This window comes from Triturus cristatus, chromosome 12 (assembly GCF_964204655.1).
Source record: "Triturus cristatus chromosome 12, aTriCri1.1, whole genome shotgun sequence".
NCBI lineage: Eukaryota > Metazoa > Chordata > Amphibia > Caudata > Salamandridae > Triturus > Triturus cristatus.
Genome location: NC_140595.1, coordinates 76470008 through 76492973, shown reverse-complemented (window position 1 = coordinate 76492973; position 22966 = coordinate 76470008). Strand labels below are relative to the sequence as shown.

Sequence of the window (22966 nt, the reverse complement as noted above, 5' to 3'; positions counted from 1 at the left end):
TTCATTGTTTCCAGGTTAACCCTATGACACTTTCCACACTAGCAATATCAGTAGTTGCTCCGTTGCCATCCATCCAAATAATTTGGGGTCCGGATTCGGGCTGCTTCAGTCCTAAATGATCAAACCACTTTTCCTTTTCCCTCAAATGATTTTGCTTAGTTACTCTGGAGCTATGAAAGTTATCTTGTGCTTATCAACTTTCAGTTTGACTTGCCTACTCCTTTGGGACATTATGAGCTGGTTTGGGAGTCTGCCAAGCCTTGGTACTTAAGAACTGTTTACCTAACAACATCCGCTGCTTCAAGGTGACTATTGAGATCTTCCATAAATACTGATAAGTGCAAGTGAAAAGGCATTCTGGAGTGTAATTGCAAGGGCTGGGGTGAACCCTAGCTAAAATGGTGGAATGTCCATATTTTGTGACCTTTTAGGTAATGGAAACCCAGTCTTTCATTTTGGTTTTTATATTTACTGAGATGGATCTGGCATAAAACGTCTCGCAGTTGATTCAGCAGAGAGACGTCAATCTGTTCTCTTCCTTTGTTGTTCCAATGTACCCTTGCCACCATAACTCATCACACCTAGAGAAAACTTTATGCTCCCACCCATAATCCCAAAGAGAGAAACGGTCATTCAGCAGTCATTCTATCAAAGTACAGGATGTAAATGATGCATTTTAACTACTGATTCTTTCCCTAGTCACCCTTTGCTTTGCACTATAAGTAGTTATCGAGTGGTAAGGAGAGTACTTTACAAAGATTAAACCTTGCCAATAACTCAGAAAGGCTAGTTTAGATTCAAGGTGGGTTGCTCTTGACGCAAGTTACTGATCAACTGAAACCGCTCTATCATAACTCATGCACTACAACACTAAACACCCCGGTTCTGCTCATATGAGAACATGTTTCCTTTGTTTCCTTTTCAGGATTCTTTGAAATTAAAATGAAGTACGATGAAAGTGATAATGCACTTGTCCGGGCATCGAGGACTGTTACGGATAAAGTCTCTGACTTGATAGGTAAGCTCTTGTGCCCTGTTCCACTACTCTGCTCTTTGTTTGGGGGTGCACTTGAAAGCAGCTATATATCATAAATTAGCTATATATATATATATATATATATATATATATATATATATCTCCACACACACGCGCTCGCAAGCATGCACACACACACACACACTCACACGTATGTGAATATATATTTATATACATACACACACAAATATATAAATATAATGTGTGTGTGTGCAGAAAGTTGGTATAGTATGTTTAAGTTATTTCTTGCACATGAAGTATGCATTCTGTTTTGTTCTTACTCTCTTCACCAAGAGGTTTTAAATGCATGAGGTTGCTTAAGTATTGGTTTATTGAATTTTATGGTTATTTGTTTTACAACCAATTCAGATTTCAGAATTGTGGTACGTTTTCAAGCTACCTGTTTGAAGTTGAAGGCTACGTCCTTTGGGGTATGCAACTGCAAGGCTCGTGTTTGTATGCTTCACTGGAACAGTACACAAAGATGGAGCCCATGTGTCACACAGGATCATGTTCAAACATTCCAATGTTGCAATACACATGGAACATCACAAAACACAAAAACTAAAAACAAGTGTCCCATTTCCCAGTTATACATTTCGACAGAAGAATGTATATAGTGGTCTTGCAGAACTACGTATGACTGCTAATGGAAACATTGATAAAAGTGTTTTAAAGTTTTTTTTTCAGTAATCAATGTCTCGATACAGTGCCCATCACTGTCTTGTGTGTCGGAACAGTATTTGTTTTGTGACTCTGTGCGTAACAACTATTACCTTTGTAGCGTGACAGTGACGTGAATGTTGTACCCTCCCTCCTTGAATGACTTGAGTCCTTTTAGCCAAAAGTCTTCTGATCTCCTCCTGCCTTGAGTTTCCACAGAGCACCTGAGCTTGTCCTGCTTGATGAGAAATTGCTCTTTCTGATAGGCGAAAGATTTAGATTTCATTTTGCAATATTCTACCACTGCCAAAGGTGTATGGGTACTTGTTATTGTGTAGAAAATGTGAGCACCATGCTTTCCACCGTATACTCCTTCATTTAGCCCAGCATTCCAAAAAATGTCACTAGAACTCCTACCGGAGGTGCAGGGTCATCTGCTCCTGCAAATTATAAGTATGCCATTAGAGGCTCTTTGAGAAGGTTTTTAAAACCTGCTACTTTACTTAGACAATGACAGTCTGGCTATGTCTCTTGCTAGGCTTGAAAATTGTTCGTCCTAGACAACTACTCTGGCTTCAGTCCCAGTGGCGGGGCAGCGGGTAGGTTGCTCTTCTCCTAGAACCTCCAGTACCTTTACAGTCCCATCCCCTTCGTTAGAATGTAGGACCTTTTTGAGGCTTTGCAGTGGTTGGCAGTCAAACCCAGCACAGGCACCATGCCTTCGGCTTGAAGGCAGTGACGAAAGATTTTGTGAAATTTGTGAGTCATTTCAGATTCATATTCTTTTTACTGTGAGGGGTTGGGTGTCTGTGTCTACCCTCACTGTGCCTGTATTTGTGGATTTAGGCGACTGGTATGGAAGAAGTTAGTTATTGAGGATTGGAATGTCAATAGACTTGGTTTGCAAATGTCCAAGAGCCTCAGTAACGGGTGGGCAGTAACGGGACCGCCGCTAAACACTGGCAGATGTTCTGTCCTTCTACCCTGTGCAGTCCCAGCTCTTTAAGAGTGCAAGGAATATTGGTTTTCCTAAAGGAAGAGCCACCCACTTCTCTACCATAAGGAAGCCCTCTGGGGGAGGTGCCACCAGTTGAAATGTCCTAGAAGCTGCCACCATCCTTTGGAAGCCAATCCAACCAGACTCAAGGCACATAAGTATTCTCATCTTCACATTGGAAATTCAGAGGACTCCCATCCTGCTTGTCAGTTGGGAATGTTTTGCTTGTGGTGAACTGAAAGTGCAGCATGCTAGTGTAACCTTGGGTTAGTTGCTGAAGGAAGAGCATTACTGAAGGTTGCTATGTTAATTTGCCTGTGTGCTTGCGTTCATCTTTTCTGTGTTTTATACCCTGTGGCATGATGCTCGCTTTCTTAAAAAAATAAAATTTGCATTGTGTTGGCTTCGCTAAGAAACTGCACAAAGCAGCTGCAAGCTGGTGTTACAGGTAAGTAACATTTCCAGTCTTGGGTGGAGGAAAATGTGCTTTCCTAACCACTTGTAATTGCCATTATGTTTTTTTTCTTCTTACAGGTGGTTTGTTTTCCAAGACAGAAATGTCAGAGGTTTTGACTGAAATAATGAAAGTGGATCCAAGTTTTGACAAGGACACTTTTCTAAAGCAATGTGAGAAGGACATCATTCCAAACATTCTGGAGGTATGCAAAATCACTTTACAGACATCCGTCTTTGTTGGTGTGCTAGCCACAGCTGCATGCATTTAATGTTGTCCTCCACCTTTGTTCAGTTCATGTAGAGGTGGGCGAGCCAACTAAATAACAAGCCGAGCCGAGCTGAGGGTCTGGCTCGGATCTTAGGAGCCCCTGCATGAGCCAAGCCCTGAAAATATTGCTACGTAAATCATACAAAGAAGATCACATAAAATATGATAAACAGTCTTCCAACAAATTGTTTCTTTAAAATGTGGAAGTTTTGACATTAATGGGCACATTATAGCTTTGCACTGAGAAGTACTTATTACAATTGATAGTTTTGTAGAACTGGTAGTCTGAACTCGCATATTTGAAAGTACTTTTGTGCAATAATGAAGAAAAAATTGTTGGTGAAATAAAATATTTACCCAAGATCACACAGTTTAAGCACGGAAGCCGCAATTTATCCAGGCTTTCTGGTTTCATTTTGTACAAATCAGCCAGTAAATGGGTATCTATTTGTCTTTCCTTATGTCAAGGCTTTGTTTTTACGTCTTGGTGCATTTTTCTGCAGTTTTTAAAATGCAGGGTGAACCCCACTCTCTTTACCCCAATTGTACGCTATCACTCACTACTAATGTTCTTTCTAATCTCCTCTCAGTGTCTTTCTCTCCATCTCTTACTCTTTCCTTAGCCAGCTCGATCTCTTCCCCATCCATGTCCAGGCCTATTTGAATGACCCTCGGGGGCCAATGTCTCATAACCTAACCAGCTGGCCTGGCATGGGGCGGCAAAGGACCGTGTGAGCCCACATCTGGGTGAGGAGTAGGGGAGCAAAGTCCCACTTCACCCTGCTGCAGGATCCAGCGAGGCAGCTCAAGGCCCATTTGGCCGCCTGCGACCGCCGAATGATAGCGGCAGACACCCACAGAGCCCACAGATATGCCCAAAAACCAGCCCTCAGCTGGGCCTCAGGTACCAGCCTGTCGCCCAGTGCCCACCTTCTCAATCTGATCCTGATACTGATTTTCACAGCCTTTGAAAAGCAACATTGTGTTAACTATATAACATGCCAACACAGACACATTTTCTATTGGTCAGACGTACCAAAAGGCAATGTGTTGGCATTTTTTAGAGTTTTAAAGCACTGCTGATTATGAAACATTAACAAGGACGCATTGTCTATTGGTCAGAGATGGTAAAAGACAACGCGCCCATTTTACCAGAATGTTGGGGCTTTCGCAGCCTCTGACAGCGGACCCCCTCTTAGAAGGAATGACTGGGCTCGGCTCTTGTTGGGCTCGAGGGTCCGAAACGAGCCAGAGCCGGGCATCTGGCGCGAGCCAGTCTCGGGCTTTCAAAGGCCCACCCACCTGTAAGTTCATGTTATAATTGACTTGAGATGACGATTTCCATGCCTATTTAATACAGCTGAATCTGTTTGATTCCTGGGGCTACCAAAAGTTAATTGAAACATGCTTTATTGTTAAATACCGGATTCATTTTCTTGATGTGGATCTTTCTTATCAACCTCCTATATATTACATCGCATTGACCTTTTTAAATCTTTCTCAATGCCATGAAATCAAAGTCAAATAAAGAAAAAAGAGGTTTCGGTCACTACCGCCCCATTCATACTTGTATTCCTGTGGCTCAGTATCTGTTTCAGAGATATCCCCCTCCCCCCTCCCCCTCCCGCCCACTTGATCTCGGTCAGGAGCCAAGTATAGCAGGGTGTATGTACAATGTGTCTTCTTTATATGGGCTCATAGCTGCCAAGGTTTCAGATTGCTTATGTGTGACATTTTCATAATATTAGTGTAATTATGAGTGACATTCAACAACTATGAGTGACACTTTCTTGTGAGCAAAATAAAGTATTGAAGACGAGGGAAACATATAAATATCAGAAATTACACCCATTTGAGCAGTGAGAAAGTCTAAGAAGATCTTAAAACTTCTGCAAAGCACCAAAAATGGAAGGACACCAACTTTAGATGAGGGCCCGTAGTGATAAATGAATGCAAAATTGGCAGTAAGATTTAACTGGTTTAATATTAAAGTAAAAAGCTCGTAAAGAAGAGCACCACAGCTACAGACTACGGATCGCTGCACACTGCCATTGCAGGGATGGCCTTGCACCAGCGCAGTGACTCTCACACTACAGCTCTCGACTCCTCTCAGGCCAGCTCTGCTCTTTGTAGGTCTTGCAGGGCTACTTGATGGTGATGGCACTGTCTAGTGACAGGCAGCCTTTCTGTTGTAGTCTCTCTCTCATGGGTCATGTTATGGATGCAATCGGGGCCTCCTATCCAGACTGTGAAACGTACATGACTGGAGGCCTTCACTGGTAAGGGTGAAGTTCAGATCCGTCTGGTCTGCTGATTATGTCCAGATGGGCTGAAGGGGGCGGCTGCAATTAGGTAAAACATCCTTTGCCGAGCCCACCAACACAAACTGAACATCACAGCACACCAACCTAAGTGTCATGCACGGCTCCCACACGACGACAAAGGGAAAATGCAAACTAAGAAGTTTTCATGTAAATTCACCCACTGGTGATAGTGAAAAGTGACAATATGCCAAAACTCGCTGCGGGACTATAGATTGCACAAGCCCAATAACACGTGAATCATCACACAGCACTCCCTAGGCTAATCTTTACCAAAAGACACCAGTCAATTGTACAGAAAGTCACAAAAAGAGATAGTTTACTAGCGACACAACCAAAAACTTTGCAAAGAAAATAGTAAATCTTAAAGCAGTCAGATTTCCGGCTTACCCGACTGGAAAGTGGATTGCAAACAGCTAATAACTGTCTGTGCGCTGTTGGCACATGGTTTAGGCCAGTGAAGGTGTAACTGGCAGACAGTTCCTCACTTACAATCCCGCTGCCGTTTCTAGACCTCTTCTCAGGGTCCGACTCTATCCATGCAGGCCCGGTCGGTGCTACGTGTCTCTGTGCTGCCACCTGCACCCTCCAGGGCCTTCCGGAGACAGCGTCTCTGCCGCCTCGGGATTCTAAAGTCAGACTCCTGACAACAGCATGCTCCTGGTAGTGAATAGGCTGGTTCTCCAATAAATGAGCGAGGAGGGCGATGACTGTCACGATCCATATCTGACTGCTACCTCAGGATGTACATCCGGGCATCTGCCCCAGACAATGTGACTGCGGGAGCGGGCAGCGGCTTAGGGTGCACCTCAGACTGCTGTTGGCTGACGGGGAAGGAAGAGGAGGCTAACAACGCAACGGGGTTCAGTGAGGTACTGTAATTGGGCAGCTCTTGGCCACAACTCCCTCCTTTGTGATTCTTAATGTGGTCACACATTATTTGCAATGTCTAATATCTTCAGGAACCCATATAATGCATGTCTGAAGCCACGGCGGCTCAACGCAGTGCAAGCAGGCGCAGGAGCTTGTAGGTTGCGCACTTCCGTTTGAAACTTAACTTACACTGTACACTGCGCACCGCACCGCAGACAGACAGTCAGCAGTGCACCGACTCGACTCGTGGACTCAGATTGAGTCCCCTGCCGCTTCTGACCCACCTTACTTCACTTTCTCTTCCTCCGGAAGTGAGGAGGAACTACGGTCACATCCTATCCCGGGCCCCCCATGGTGTGCACAGCCACTGTAGCAACCACTGAGGGCAGGTCCCGCCCCGGCGTCTAATTGGTGTCAAAGCCATGTGGCGCCGCAGGAAATATACAGCCAGGCACGACAGGAGGCCGAGGTCTGGGCAGAACCATTGTAACATTGTAGCAGTCACTCTTAGCCACTCGAGCTGAGAGCAGACAAACAATTAACTGTTAACTTACTGAGCCCAGCAGCTGCTGGCAGCATGTCTCGGAGCAGAACTGAGAGCCGGTGCACAGGCGCCGTCAGCGCGCGCTGGCACCCAGCGTAGCCAGAGTTTCAGAGTGTGGCATTAATGCGTGACAATGCATTTCAGTGCGGTGATGCGGAACACCACACTGAAATGCGTGAGCGGCATACCTGATGCGTGATACTTGACAGGCATGAGGACTATGCAAATTTGTGCTTTTTTAGAACCCAGCTTCATAGAATGTATTCTGCTTTCATTTTGTTTAGTGTTTTTTTTTTTTCCTATCTTTTTCTAGTTTTTTTAGGGCTCGCGCCTGCGTTGCAGAGAGCCCTTTTGTATGGGGTTTTGAAAGCTGACCACACGCTTGTGCGTGTGATCAGGCTTTCGCCGGCAGGCACTGGCTTTCGCATGTTTTTTTTTTTTTAACAAGGCACGTGATTGGGCAAAGGCGGGTGCATGTCCCGCCTTTGTAACGCCCATTCCCGAGCATGTCTAGCACGCGCAGCAGCGCGTGTTCGCCTCGCTCCCTCTCCCGCTCCTCTGTGGTGCGTGCGCACCACTGGTTCCCCCACTGCTCGTTATGTGTTTGAGAACGCTTGCTGCCGATGTCAGTCCTGTGCAGGCTCTGGCTCCCTCGTCACCGTACCCAGCTCCTCTGTCTCTCTGACTCGCTCTTTTCTGTAGTAGCTTTTTTACCACTAGAATATTACAGGCAGTTATCTTGATGAGCCTAGAAACATTGCCCGAAAAGGACGGCTATACAGGTTATCGGCAAGGAGCGACTGATCAGAGTTCATACGCTTTCAATGGGATGTACCCATCATCGGAGTGCATCGGTTGAGAGTGAGTGATACCTACATTCAAGTGTGCACATTGTGGTAGGTTTGAAACTCCCTTTAACACGCATGCCTCCATTAAATAGAGGCATCTTATTAACATATAGGCTCTTACTATGAATGTGCAGAGTGTAGAGGTTTCTACCAGTGACAGGTGCTTCTATTTACTTGTTTATTTACAGTTTTTTGATACTGTGCTATTAACGCCAAATTGTATCAGAGCGCTTTGCAAGTACAAACCAAGGGGATACTGTAGTCGGATATCATAGTTTGCTTGAACCATTTTTATTTGTATTTAGTTGTGAGTAGAAGAGTGGGAGAGCTGGAGCGGGGGGTGGGGTGGGGTTAACTCTAACGCAACAGTTAAAGACACTTGTTTTCACTTTTAAGTCCGGGTGGCGGCGGGGCGGTGTTGGATAGAGAGGTCTAACTGACGGCCCCTGATAGGAAGTGTTTTTGGACTGGAGGCTCTGATGGGAGGAGAGGGGCTCGCGCGACTCACAGACGTGTGCGGAGAGGACGGTGAAGTTTGGATGAAACTTCCCCAAATCCTTTTGAGAAGAATAATGCTCCTTCGCGGTGTGAGCCTGTTCCGAATCTGTGTCTTATTCCGTTCTGCCCAGTGTCCGCACATCCAGCGAACGCTTCAGCTGCAGGGAGCTGACGTGTAATCTGCGGAAGTATACAATATCATGCAGTCGGTGGCAAATATCGAAATAATGCCGCACTTCACACCGATAAAGAAAGCACTTGGCGGGTAAAGCGAGTGATTTAACTGATCATTTTAGCAGAGTCCCGAATGAATGGTGTTGTGAATAGAAACGTACACTGTCTCAGAGAAGGCGCAGTACCTTTCATGTGAAGTCGGCACACACGCAGGGTTTCACACACAAACGCAATTAACACAATGCATTTGATGTCTACAAACGCTGTATTTTGATAATGCGATTTTAAATACAACTTTTTCACAGTTGATTTTCTTTCACACGCTTTCAGTCGTGTTCTTTTTAAGCAAGCTCCTGTATTCTGGTCTGGTATATTTTAAAACGACGGGTTTGTAAGGCTTCATTGTATTCCTTTTAAGACAGTGCTAAGATTCACGTGACTATATGTTGACAGTTATAATAATATTTTTAACTCAACCGCGCTATACATCATGTTTTAAAGGGCGTGCTTTTTTTACACTTGATCAAAGGAACACTTCAGACCTTTCACATGATTGCTGGAAAGGCTGCCCAACTTCCCCTGATTATATTCCTGCTGATCATGGCTGCTGAGACGTCAAAAAATACTAAAATTACGGAAAACGACAAACAAAAAGGGCGGAATTTGATGTTTTCCTGTTGGTATTCCAAAATCAATAAAAAGCTGCTGATGGATACTGGCTCATAGTTCAATAATAAAAGATCAATGATCACAGGACTGCATCTCTCTCTCTCTCTCTCTCTCTCTCTCTCCCTCTCTCTCCCTCTCTCTTTCTCCCTCTCTCTCTTTTTCTCTCTCTCCCCCTCCCTCTCTCTTTCTCTCTCCATCTCTCTCTCTCTCTCTCCCCCCTCCCTTTCTCTCCCCCTCCCTCTCTCTCTCTCCCCCTCCCTCCCTACCTCCCTCTCTCTCCCCCTCCCCCTCCCTCCCTCCCTCTCTCTCCCCTCTCCCCTCCTCCCTCCTGCTCCCTCCCTCTCCCCCCCTCCCTCCTGCTCCCTCCCTCTCCACCTCCAGCGAACACCGCGTTTACAGGTCCTGCTTTGTCCTGTTAGGTCATCAGCACTGACGTCCTTTTACACTACCAGGCGCTGATTGCATTAGGAGGATCTCGTGCATGTGTCCCGGGGATGCGCAAAGTTCCAAAAAGAGTAAAAGAGTTCACAAGCAATTTTGTGCACTTTGAGTGCGGGGATTCCGCAGATAAAGTCAGTGGGGGTTACTGGTGAATGTGAGGTGTGTAGCACATTTTTGAGGTTTCATCTAGGCCTGGACGGAGTTTCGCGGAACTCCGCAAAATGGGCCCCCCCCCCACACACAAAAGCATTAAAAATGCAATATAATACCATTAGCAAAGCAAATGACTTTAACTTAACCAAAGGCGAGACCTATTGCATTTTCAATGCTTGTTTTAGTTTTGCTATAGATTGTTCCTGACTTAAAACACCAAGGAAAGCAAATCGTGAATGGAAAGTAATTATGTTTCCAGTATTATTTCTCATACCTAAGGAAGTTCACAGGAGCCCTTTTCCACTTCCTTGAATAACTATTTTGTGAAACGAGACACCCAAGACACGCTAATAGTGGGGGGGTTAGGGTAAACTCTTTTTGTAGAAATATACCGAGAGGAGAATTGGTCGAGCCTTTATAACATTGTGACACCTGCCTCCCTGTCAGAGGGCAACCAATGGCTTACAAAAGCCAGTTACTTTTCAACGACTGCGTGTGTTTTTCCAGCAGCATGGCTCGTCCTTGCATTCATATGCGCGCATCTCCTGCCATCTAGTGGCCCGATGAAGAATTGTCATTGTAAAATTCAAAAGGAAATTCTTCAACATTGCCCAGGCGATGACTACGGCAACCGATTTAATGGCCCTATTTACTGCGCACTCGTAATGAGAACTTGGTATCCAAATGTTTTCATCAACGGTGCATCGTCTTGGTCTAATGTTCTTCTGTGGCATGTTTTATTTTCACTCGACATTTTAGGTATTAATACAAAGATGTCAACTAGGGTTGTTTTTCAGTAGTTTTTGTGGAAGCAGCCAGTTTGTACATGAATTCGTTTACTTTTGCGTTAAGAGGGGTCAGAGCTGGAAATAGAAAAAAATGATTCCGAAATCTTTTAAATGTGGTGGCGTCAAAATGTGGTGCAGAAAAAGGGTGGTGTCACGAGGCTTACTTTATGGGCCACAGTCGGCGTTTTAAAATGTCTTAAAGTGAAAAAACCGCCAATCCCGACGAGGTCTTTGTGTATCCAGCATTGTTCAGGGTATACCAACAGTAAGATAATCCTGGTGGTTAATTCACTTTCTGGAGAAATTTGTGTGCAATCTATTCAATAATTTGACTCGTAATAAAACAGCATAGTGGGTTAATGTGTCTGCTGCTAATGTAAAATGCAGGTCACCGAAATGTTTTACACTGCGTTAGCTCAGTGGGTTACTGTTTTTGCCACAGATATCTGTTACTTTCCGATCATATGTATATGGTGTATAATACCTGTGCTATAGCACAGTGAGTTATACACCCGCATCAAGAAGCCTTTTGCAATCTGCAAGAACCTTATCGGGTTTTTTCAATCTTTTTTATTCCTAGATTGATAGAAACATTTCCCTGGGTAGTAATAAAGATTTCTTTGTTCAGACAGCCTCGACCACTGTGTTCTGTAGGCTCCAAACACGTTTAAAACCTGCCTTTCGGTTTCTCCAGGAGACGCGCTTGTGACATATCACTATGGATCATATGTAACTCACACTCCATGTAACTTTGATTAACTTATGTAACATTACCGGTATAGTGATTTACACACTTGAAAGATTCATTGCGTAGTAGAACATCAGTTTATTTATTTATTAAGCGCACAAATCATCCCAGAGGGGATCTCTCGGCGCTTGAGCAGCCCACACAGGTCACACTTCAAGGAGGTGTTAGAGATCAAATATCCAGGTTTTCAGGGATTTCTTCAGAGGAAAGGTCTGAACAGGAATGTAACTGAAGGGGAAGTTGATTCCAATATTACCTAAATCAAAAAAGAGTGGACCCCGTACCTAACTGTACGAATATGCGTTAGACGTAAATGTAGTAGCTCGCTAGATCTAATAGTGCGAGCCGCATTGTATAGCTGCAAAGTATTTCTGAGATACCATGGAGCATTTTCATGCAAAGATTTAAAAACCAGACTAAGAAATTTAAAGTCTGATGTAATGTGCTCTGTCAGAATACATTGGGCTGTATAAAAGTAACTAAGTAAAGAAAAATAAATTGGTAAGTGCTGTATAAATGATTATTGGGTAATTACTTGTACAGACACACACAACTGAAATTTTTACATTGCATGCATATCATTTACATCCGAGTCTGGAAAAGTTAAAAACCTGCCTCCAAATCAAATAGTTTATCGCTCAAGTTCTTGTAAGGGATTAGCGAGGGTCTATGGCAGCAGGTTGTTCAGCTCCTAATAACCTCCACCCAGGATGTGTCTGAACAAAAGGAGCCACTCTTAAATATTTAAGGGAGGCATTTGTTTCGAACTAGGGCTGGAACTAAAAAATAGGAGGCCGTTATTGCCCTGTAGGTTGCTACTCTCGAGATAAGTGTACAAACTGCAGGCGCTTCTGAATGTGTCCCGGTGTCGGCAAATTACACAGGTATAAATTGAGCATATTTCACTGGGTCCTGACGAGATCCAAGATCCGGTTTCACTAGCAGCTGCCAGATCTGTATTGACCCACTCATTTTCTGCACTGTAGAGGGTGCAATTCAAGTTTGCAGTGGCATGCTTTCACATGCAGTGACTGTGCATGACCTGCTGTGAATGAGAACCCTTACATAGCTCACTTCAAGACAAGCCACTGTTGGTGCTGAAGTTGCAGTAGCATGCCAGAGAAAGATTGAAAGCACAGGGCGAAAGATTAACAGTTAAGAAGGAAGAAGAGAAGACAAAATGTAAGCCCGGAGGATATCCATTTTGAATGTGGGAACACAAATGTCAGAAGACTCATTTTGGCACGGTTAGTGAGATGTATATTCCAAGTGATCCGAGAAGCGAGTCCCATTTCTTAACTGCTAGATTGAGAAATCATTTATCCCCAGGGTTGACCGATGAAAGGGCGAAGGTCTAGGGAAACCCTGAGACTGGAAGCGAGACAGCTTTGTAAGCTCTTTGTCATTCGTTTTTGATTTTGAACAGCTCTCTAGGACTTTCCAAAGGAAAATATGTAGGTGGCGTATCGACAAGGTATATACTATTTTTTGTGCATTGTGGAATCAAAGATGTCAGTGGTTCATGCTTTCAGCCTAAATGTCAGTGATCACATAACATGTTTCCCACTTGTCTTTTTTGGGTCTGTTTTTTATAAAGCTAATTTCATTATTGTGTTTTTCTTCTCTGGTTGCAGGCAATGATCCGAGGTGAGACGGAGATCCTCAAAGACTGGTGTTACGAAGCGGTAAGTGCAGAGAGCAGCGTTGTAATGACTTTCCACAGCCTTTCATATATCAGCTGCAGGTTCAAGTCACATGAGGTTCCTTTTAATTGAAGCCATTGGATGTTTGGGGGTCTCAGTGGAATGTTATCTAAGTGCTTTCATCCACGTTTGCATTACTGTTGCAGAGACCAATGTGTCAATAAGCAAAGAGCGTGCACGTTTGATATTCGTCTGGCCATCCGCCAGACTCAAAACCGAGCTCAGAATAAGGGTAATATAAACCTATCCCCACCATCGATGTTCCCTTATAAGAACAACATGATGGATAATGTAGAACCTGTTCGAGCCACAGAAAGGTAATCTCATAGAATCATACGCTGGTCGAAGAACTTCCTTGGGGAACTCAATGCCTTTTGTTTACACTTGCGTCTTGAAAAATAGCAAAAGCAAACGAGATGCATAAAAATGCAGCAAAATGGCTAAAAGGCAACATTTTCTATATATAAGTGATTATGATTGAGCGAATGGACCTTTTGGGAGATCCATTAAGGACAACGCAATAGCAACCACCAAAAAAGATCCAAAACTCTGTTCCAAATGCAAACATACAGATTAAGACCGGGTCTGGTGGTTCAGTGGACTAATTCGCCCACTGTAGGGGCCTGTGTTTGACCTCAAGGTCACAGGTTCAAATCCGGGCAGGTCTGCTCAGCCTTTCATCCTTCTGAGGTCGATAAAGTGAGTACCATTGAGTTGGGTAACAATAAACATCTGTAATTTAGCGCCAAGATACCCTTCTGGGTGAACTTGCACTTTACAAATACACACATTATGTTATGTTCTTAACTGTGGAGGGCAACTGTGCGGGGGCATGCCTCTAATTATCCTTATTTCGAGTTTGCTTCTGTGCCTATGAAGTGGTTAAAACGTGAGCACAATATAGGTCAAAGTAGTGTTCTGTACAGTAAAAAGACCATTGACTGAAGGCTCAGAGATGAGGCATTGTGGGTCTTTGTAATTCACAGTAACATAAGGGCTTAATTTTGCTGAAAATGAAATACAAAATAAACTCTGGCAGGCCGATTACATTTAAACACCCTGAATCTACAACATATGCACAAACACATCCGCCTACAGCATTACGCGCATCCAGTACGCTTTGGGGAGCATTTCTCCTTCCAATGAGGTATGCATTTTCTTGCCTGGACTGTAATGATTCCTGCAGGTTGCAGGATCGTATTTGCCCTCAGTCAGTCTGTAAAAGGCTGCACGGAATAACAGATTTTTCCATTCCATTTCTGTTTTTTCCCCCCACCCTTAGCTTTTTTAAAACAGAGGGAGTGATTGTCTATTATTTTTAGCATTTCGATTCTTGGGATCTTCGAGGGAATTTGTTTCTAACACAGGCTATTTCGAAGATTGGCTATAGGTTTAATCATTTAAAAAATATATATAAAGTAAGTAAAAAGTGTGAAATTGTTGTCCAGGTACCAGATTTACAGCAGTCTCTGATGTGTTTTGGCTTTGTTAGATCTAGTTGTTAAAGTCACTCTCTAGTATGCAGGATTCAGACAGGGCAAGGTAGGGCATGCCACGTGGAGGAATGGCAGACCCCAGAGCTTTGATTTAGTAGCTTTTGAGGTTGTTTGTTTCCATCTCAAGCTGGCAGCTGTTCCCAATAAAGACAGGTTTGTGATTAAGAGTCGCCAATTACTTTGTGGCTAATAGTTGCCAACATAATCCTGTCATTCCTTTGCTTTATTTATGTGGGTGTTTTGCCAGTATGACCCATTGAGCACAAAGTGACAGGTAAGAGGTACAGAGCCTACGCAGCACAAAGAAACTAAAAACAGCAAACGCCAAAATAGGGTACAGACATGTTTAAGTAAATTTAAAAAGTGCGTTTTCAATTCTTTGCTGAAACATATTACTGAAGACGCAGGCCTAAAAGAGGGATCACTCATTCAATCAATACATTCATCTTTGTCTGAGCTTCCACAGCATCCACCTGCATCCAGTATGCAAAAAGAAAAATCTGTCAAGGCACTCCACAGGTGATATGCGACAGCAGCAATACTGACCCCATATGCCCTATCACAAGGCATATATGTTGCAGAGGTGATGACGACAGGAACACTACGCCATAATTGGAAATATGAATCTTTGCACTGATATCTCATGTGGAAGTGATGTCATTTTTATATACTTACTGCAAACCAAAAAAAAAAAAAAAAAGGAACAATACGCCATATATCTGGTAGTTGTGCTATAAAGCTCAGTTCTGGATGGAAAGACAACAGAGAAGATATCTACCTTGGATTGCCAAACAAACTTATAAAAAGAATACAATTGGTGCAAATTGCAGCAGATCAACTTGCTTCTAGCTGTAGATGTTGTGACTGTGGCCACATAACCCCAGCCTCAGAACCTCCATTGGTATTCCATCAAGAAAAGAGCGCTATTCAAGGCTTCTGTTATAGTGCACAGGGTGACTTATGACTCCTCACCTTTCTTTTTGGCTATTACATTTCAACCACACCTCCCAGGGTGTACATTAATCTCTTCTGGCCAACATATGTTGGACATTTACAAGTCCAAATAGGTTTCCTATGGTGACGGCCTTCTCCATATCAGTCCCCAAAGAGTGGAGCATACGCCCTTTGGAGAGCTGCTTTCTGTCTTTCATAATAGCCTTTTGAAAAAGTAAAAACTTGTTTCAAATGAGGAAAGTTCTTTAAGGGAAATTAGGTTGGCTGAGAGCAGGCTCTTATTGTTCTCTATAGCGGCATTAAGCTTCGGTATACAGGCCGTTTACAAATACCAGTAACGTAAGATGCCTAGCTTTGATTATTGATATCCTGAATTTAAACTTGCCTTTGATGTCCCAGTGGTGGTACCTGGGACTCCAGATGAGTATTCTAGACCCTGTATGAACCAGCTTTTGTCACTAGAATACGAAAGGAAGTTGCCTGAAATGTCATCTCTGGAACACAGGTTGTCAAACACATGAGCCATATTGGCCATGGAGAAAATTGTCATGACTGTGGGTAGAACCAACCTACCTGGAATACACAAATGTTTTACATCATTTTCTTGAATAACCTGTTGCAGGGATTCTGCTCATAAACAGAACTATGCGCAGGAAACCAGGACCTCAGTGAATTGAGGTGTACCAATAACTCACATCAGTACCCAGAACCCCTATCCGACTAGCATCAGTGTCTCATTCGTTCTCCGTATCATCTCGAAGCTACCAATGATTAGACAACCCAGAACAAGTGACTTAGAGTACTCTCAGGAATGGTGGGAGTCAGAAACACCTTTTCGTTATTATTCTCATATCAGTCCACAACAAGAGTAATCAGAGACACGGTAAAGTTTAAAATGTTTATTTTTAACTACGTGCCCTAAGATGCAGTACTTAGGCTAACATAAGCAGACAAATGATTAAAAACAAAACCATTGCACTGTTACAATACCATAGAAAATGAAGGGCGAAATCATATTACAAATGATAGTGGAATACAACCACCCTCCCTTCACAAGTAAGCTAGTTTTATGAAACTAATAAAAGGCCTCTAGGCTTGAATGGGGAACCCCATACCATAAGTATCAGCTTAGGTGAATCACATCACAGGATCAGCTCTGCCTTGTGTCTGGAAAAGGTTTTCTCCAAGTGCCTGAATCATGCATGCAAATGCAATATTAAAGGCACGAGAGTTTCAGATATTTGCAGCTGTGTGCGTGATATGTCTAGAGCGTGGGCCGATCAACCTGAATTCAACAGCATACATTGTTATTTGACCTTGACGGCTTCTGCACACAGTGTTCAGACTAAGGTCGCAGTGCACGTCTAGGGATGTGAACAACAGACCGTTCTCATGTGAAGAAAAAGCAAGCGAGCAGTTTTTCTTGTAATAACAGCTACCTGCAGTGTCGTCTGCAAAAGCAGCAAAGTGGCAAGATGGCGTTTTATATCTAAAGCGCTTATGCTAACATAGCAATGTGTGCACATAGAACTCCGTCTCCACTACAAACCTGATTCCTCCATTAGTGTAGACAATTAAGGCTCAAGAAATTTCTGCTGACTTAGACCCCTAACAAGGAAAGTGGTGCAGTCTTGTATATCTAACACAAGCAATCTAGATGGATGGGTTTGACGAATGTCCTCAGTATCCCCAGTGGGGTGGGGTGGGGGGGCGAGAAAGAGAGAGAGATCGAGAGAGATCGAGAGAGAGAGATCAAGAGATCGAGAGATCGAGATCTGAATATATGCACAAGCCTACCGTTTCCAGTCACTGACCCTCATTCATTTATTTTAGTCTGCGACGAAGTTCAAGAAATGACTGCTGGTCATCAGGTTCATGCTAAAGATTCGTTTTTATCATTTTAACCTTTAAATTGAATATGTCATTCTTTTTTTTACATGGATGAAAATTCGAATACATTTACTCACTTACCTAAGTGCATGTAGTTTAATATTCTCTCTTAATAAACAGACTTGCTAAAAAGATTTTTCATTCCACCTACCAATAGACACATTCTACTGCCATCACTTTAATTGTTTACAGTCTTCATTGCCCTGAAAACTATGAATCACAACACTGTGAATTTCTGTGCTGGGATTGCAAACATTAGCTGGCAATGTTGACAAGTGATTTCGGCAGTCATAGTTGTCGATTTATTTACCTTTTAATTTTAATGTGTGATTAAATGATCAATAGCATACTTTTGCCTTTTTATCGGGTAAGCACGTCAATTGCTTCTTTCCACACAATCCGGTAGACATTTGTTTGCCTTTTTACTTTCACTAAAATTGGTCAACACTGTTGGGGATCTCATCTTTGAGGAAAACTGATTGAGGGAACATTTTAAAATTGGCAAAGGTTTTCATTATCATCAGTCTAAAATTTTAGTGTGCCTGTTGAGGTTGCCAACAATGACTTCTTATTGTTTCAGACATATAGTCAACTTGCTCATCCAATCCAACAAGCCAAAGCGATGGCCTTGCAGTTCCATTCCAAGATTCTTGACATCGACAACATTGATGTAAGTTAACCATTTATGCTACTTACTACTGGGATGTGTTTCTATATTTTTGAGAAAGGAGCAGTAAAAGAGCATGTTCAATCTCCAATGTTTATGTATCTAATATATAAGTAATGCCCATAGAGCGGTTCTCCATAGCAGCTGAATTAAGCGGTGTAGGAGATGTTGAAATGACACGGTCTTAAAAACTCCTTTTAGATGCTTTTTAATACTGGTTTAAGGCGACCTTTGTGATTGCAGCCCAGCTTGTAGGCCACAGCTTGGTAAGATCTACTGACTTTCCCTACTTTTAACCTGTGAAAGAGGAGGGGTTCTTTGGTCAGGCAAGGTTAATCACTCAAGGCTTCAACTTGAGAGAACATTACTCAGCGACAACCACCGGCTGCATCAATTATCAAAGATCCGTCTATTTTGAAAGGTCTTAATAATCACAGTCCTGATAAACTAACCCATGCCCATATCCGAATTCAGGGGGTTAAGATTTTGAAATCCAGTTAAGGAAAAGATTTACTTTCAACGTTTCTGTTGAACAAAGCTGTCCAGCTTCCATGTTTTGCCCCTCAAGCCAACTTGCTGGCCTCTCACATTAGGGAGCAGTTGGCTCTTTATACATTCCTGATGCTGTCATACCCCATGGCTTGCACACCATAGCATACCATCTCCTTCATTGAAGTAACCTCCATTCTCCTAAAGGGAATTATAGAGGAGAGCTGCAAGACTTCCATCAGGTTCTATAAAGCACTGTGGGCCTGTTTGGCGAATGGGTTACTCCATCACAAACTTTACGGATCGCCCATCCGCTGTATTATGAGTTCCATTATATGCCATTGGATATATTGGAACTTGTAATACGGGGGGCGGAATATCCGTCAAGTTTGTGATGGAGTATGCCGACCGCCAAACTCGTAATCAGGTCCTTTGTGTGTAAGAATGGGATCAGATGCTGTCAACTTTTATTGTGTGATAAATATATTCTAATATTTGATATTGAATATTTTTAAGCTGGGAAAGAAGTGTTTTATTTACTGTATTTCCACCTCCGTGCTCCATTTCAAATTAGGCAGCAAAATGTTATGACTCCTTCTTGTGGCATGTCACAGGTTTGTACAAATCAATAGTACATTGTTGGTCGGAACTTATTTAGACTCCTGTGCATCTATACCTCCATATTTCGTCTGTTCGGAGAACACAAGTGTTCCACCACATCTCGATCACAGTCTCAGCTAGCCTATCAAATATGCCAATTGCTGTCCAACCAGGAAGAGCAGTGGAGGGACAATGGTGAGGTTTGTTAATGAAAAGCATAAAAAACAGCTATACTGCAAAGGCCAGTGAGTAAATAAAATGGAGAAGAACAGTGTGCCTACCAAGGCAGAGCAGTGTTGCAGAGCTCTTTATTGTACCACTGTCTTGATTTAAAGTGTCACCCTCACATTACTGTGCCACAGTTACAGGTAAGTAACTTTCCGAAGGCGCGCAGTCTCATTTTGCCCACTTTAGTTTTTAATTGTAAAATGTAGTGCTGCACTGGATTACTCAATAATAGATTTACAGCTTTTATTTCTGCAGTGCGTTATCAGGTCTAGACCCAGCCAAAGGCAGTGTGCTGTGGTATTGATGTTGATAGTGGCCATGTACCAAGGGATTTTATATGGTTCTTTAGTAGTATATTTTACTCTTGCACAACCCAGTGGACCTCCTTTTAATGGCTAGAAAGGATGGTATCCGGATTGGTCCTGCAGATGAGACCCGAAGGACGTGTATGCATTCCAAAACTGGGCTCTCTACCCACTGCGTTGTCGTTATAGGCTTGAGAGAGAGCTGCCTAAGAGGTGATGACGCGCATAAATAGGAGCGAAGGAGCCATCTTGCCTTTTGAGCCCTCTGTATGTTTGTTACAGTCTGTCCTCTGGCAGGAACATTTGGCTTTACACCAGTATCACCTGAAAAGGCCTCTCCCTCAAAGTCACAGAGAGGACACCGGCCTTTCCAACTCTGCATTCTGATTTACCAGGGCTGTCTAGAACGACTGGGAGGCTATCCTATTGCTGCCAGCAATCAGACAGCTCCTGACCTTTGTTTAAATATTATGAATTACTTTCTGGCATCAAATAACAAGGATGTACTTCAAGGGTGGTTTACCGTGGGATCAAACGCGCTCCCAGTTTTTCTTTTAATCTCCACTGTAGTATATTCAAGAATTTACTTTAACTACACCACCCCACATATAAAGCTAGCTTTTTGGCTAACCTGCCGACCAGTTCTGAACAAATAAGATGGTCTTCGGGTAGCAGTTCCTTCTGTCTGTAACTTCCAAGGCTCAAAACCTCCCATGCCCTACAACAAACACACAAAGATGCTGTAGTAAACCTAAATAACTCTTGCCTATGCACCCATGGAACTTGTCCTCAATTCACTTTATTTGATGTCTGTTTCATTGTTGATCCTCACTTGTCTTTTGTTTATTTGCATCTGGAGAGCTGGAAATCTTACTACTTCTGTTCCCGACTGCGTTCTTTATTTATATATATTCTCTACATTTTCTGTCTTTCCTTCTCAAAACATCTTGGTGCACATGGTTGAGTAAATTTAGGTTTACGACACTTGTTGCTGCTCTGTGGTTTCACATTGATTTCATAGGTGTTGTTCTGAGGTACACACAAGGTGTAGACTTTTATTAATCAAGTGTTGCTGGGGAATGCTCTCTAAAAGCCACGTGAACAATTTTTGCTCTGCAGATGCTTGAAGCTTTAAATCTCTTATTAATTGTCCTGCTTCCAGGCTTTTTCAGTAACCCTACTTCTGCTATTGAACTTAAAGTAACAGCATATGATAAACATTTTAGGTCTTCGGTGCGATTGCCGTATTGTGTTAGTACTGGGTCCCTCTGTCTTTCTTCCGGTTACACGGCTCTTGGCCTGGAAATTCCGCACTCTCTCCGAGAACCAATCATTGCGGGAGGGGGGAGGAGCTAACACCGGACTTGCCAATTAATTGATGGTGCGAGCGCGGGAGCGCCCATCTTAGGTGCGACTGCCGTATTGTGTGTGCTGGGTTATATACTTTTTACTCTGACTTGCTGCTCGGCCCTCAACATTGTTTTAACTATATGCTGCTGCCACACCAATTTTAAAACTGTTTATTGAATCTGAATTTGTTCTGTTGCTCACCTTGTATTAGCACTGAGTCTCTCAGTCTTTCTTCCGGTTACCCGGCTCTTGGCCCGGAAATTCCGCACTCTCTCCGAGAACCAATCATTGCGGGAGTGGGGAAGAGCTAACACCACACTTGGCATTTAAATGACGGTCCGCACGCGGGAGCGCCAAAGGAAAGCCCATCTGCCCATCTGTGTCCGGACGGAACCAGGGGCCAGACACCATGTCCAAATCTTGTGCAACTCCCCTATGGAGTTGAAATCTTTGCACGTTAGCAAGACTCTCGATAGTGCTACTTGCACCAAACTGTACAACGTTGGGATCCTAAAGTATAGAGACTTCCTTCCCGAAATTTACCTTGAGCCTCCCTGCCAGGAGCACTACACCAGGCAAAAGCCTATTTGTGACCCCTCAATCCCCCAGGGTCATGAACAAACCAAACTCACAGTCACATATTTGAACACCCGTTCTCTGTTCAAACACCAATTAGAAATCTTTCAGCTCCTGGACTCTGATAAACCAGATATACTACTCTCACCGAAACTTGGTTCACTGAAGAGCCTACTCCCGATATATATGAGCAGCTGTGTCCAACAGCCATTGCATCCTTCAGGCTAACAGGGCCACGGGGAAAGTCGGGGGAGGGGTCGCAGCCATTATACATCCAAAACTACAGTTTACATTCCTAGCGGTTGCGGGTTACCATCAGTCGACAGCTTAATTTTAAAACTTGATTCTCCCCACTCCCCCCTTATCTGTGTATTGATCTATAGACCCCCCCCTCCCATATCATATGCCACTATTCGCCCAGCTACTGGGTGAAATAATCTCCCAATTAGTCATTAACTATAAAAAATCCTTATAATTGGAGACTTCAGTTATTGGGCCAATGACATTATGGAGAGAACCAGTTCTGCTGAACTGACTGATCTGCTTTCTGTGCGGAAATACTCTAAACCAAGTTTGGACCTCTAATCTGATGGTCTCTAATTTAATGATCTCCCCGTGTACTTGGTCAGATCACCACTTCATAACATTTATCCTCTCCAATGTTCACTTAACTAAGTCCCACCCGAAGCTAGGCCAGATGGCAAGAAATTGGAGACGCTCCAATTTGGGAGACTTCTGTACTCTGCTAGCTACTACAGCTCCACCAGAGCAGCAGTCTATTAACAACCAAGCAGAAAGAATCAAATCTTGGCTCGAATTTGCCAGTGATAGCTTTGCTCCCATTAAGAAAATCAAAACATCGAGACCTCATGATGCTCAACGCTGGTTCTCTAACGACTTGAAACTTAAGAAACTTGCCCTGTGTCAAGCAGAACGTAACAGGAGACGAAATTACTCCTCAGACAAAAAAGATGCATTTAGGCCCAGCTAAAAGAATACAAAAATGCTATTTTACAAACTCAGGCTGCCTATTTCTCTAATAAGATATTAAGCTCTGCTAACAAATGCAAGGAAATCTTTGCTATTGTGGATAAACTATCCAAGCCTGATAGGGTCACAGCAAAGCCTGCTGCCACGCAAGCCTTATGTGACTCCCTCAACACTTATTTGACCCAAAAAATTGCCATTATCAAATCTAGTATTCCTACCAACACTCCTCTTGCAGTCCCAC

General features: G+C 43.2%; 1 protein-coding gene across 1 annotated transcript in view; it reads left to right on the top strand.

The window, feature by feature from the left end:
• TIMM44 (translocase of inner mitochondrial membrane 44) overlaps window positions 1-22966 on the top strand; it is a 122363-nt gene that overhangs the window by 33264 nt on the left and 66133 nt on the right. The window contains exons 8-11 of the mRNA XM_085639907.1: window positions 926-1018; window positions 3231-3355; window positions 13112-13162; window positions 18101-18190. Of these exons, the coding sequence (XP_085496033.1) occupies window positions 926-1018; window positions 3231-3355; window positions 13112-13162; window positions 18101-18190 (359 nt within the window). The remainder of the gene's footprint in view (window positions 1-925; window positions 1019-3230; window positions 3356-13111; window positions 13163-18100; window positions 18191-22966) is intronic.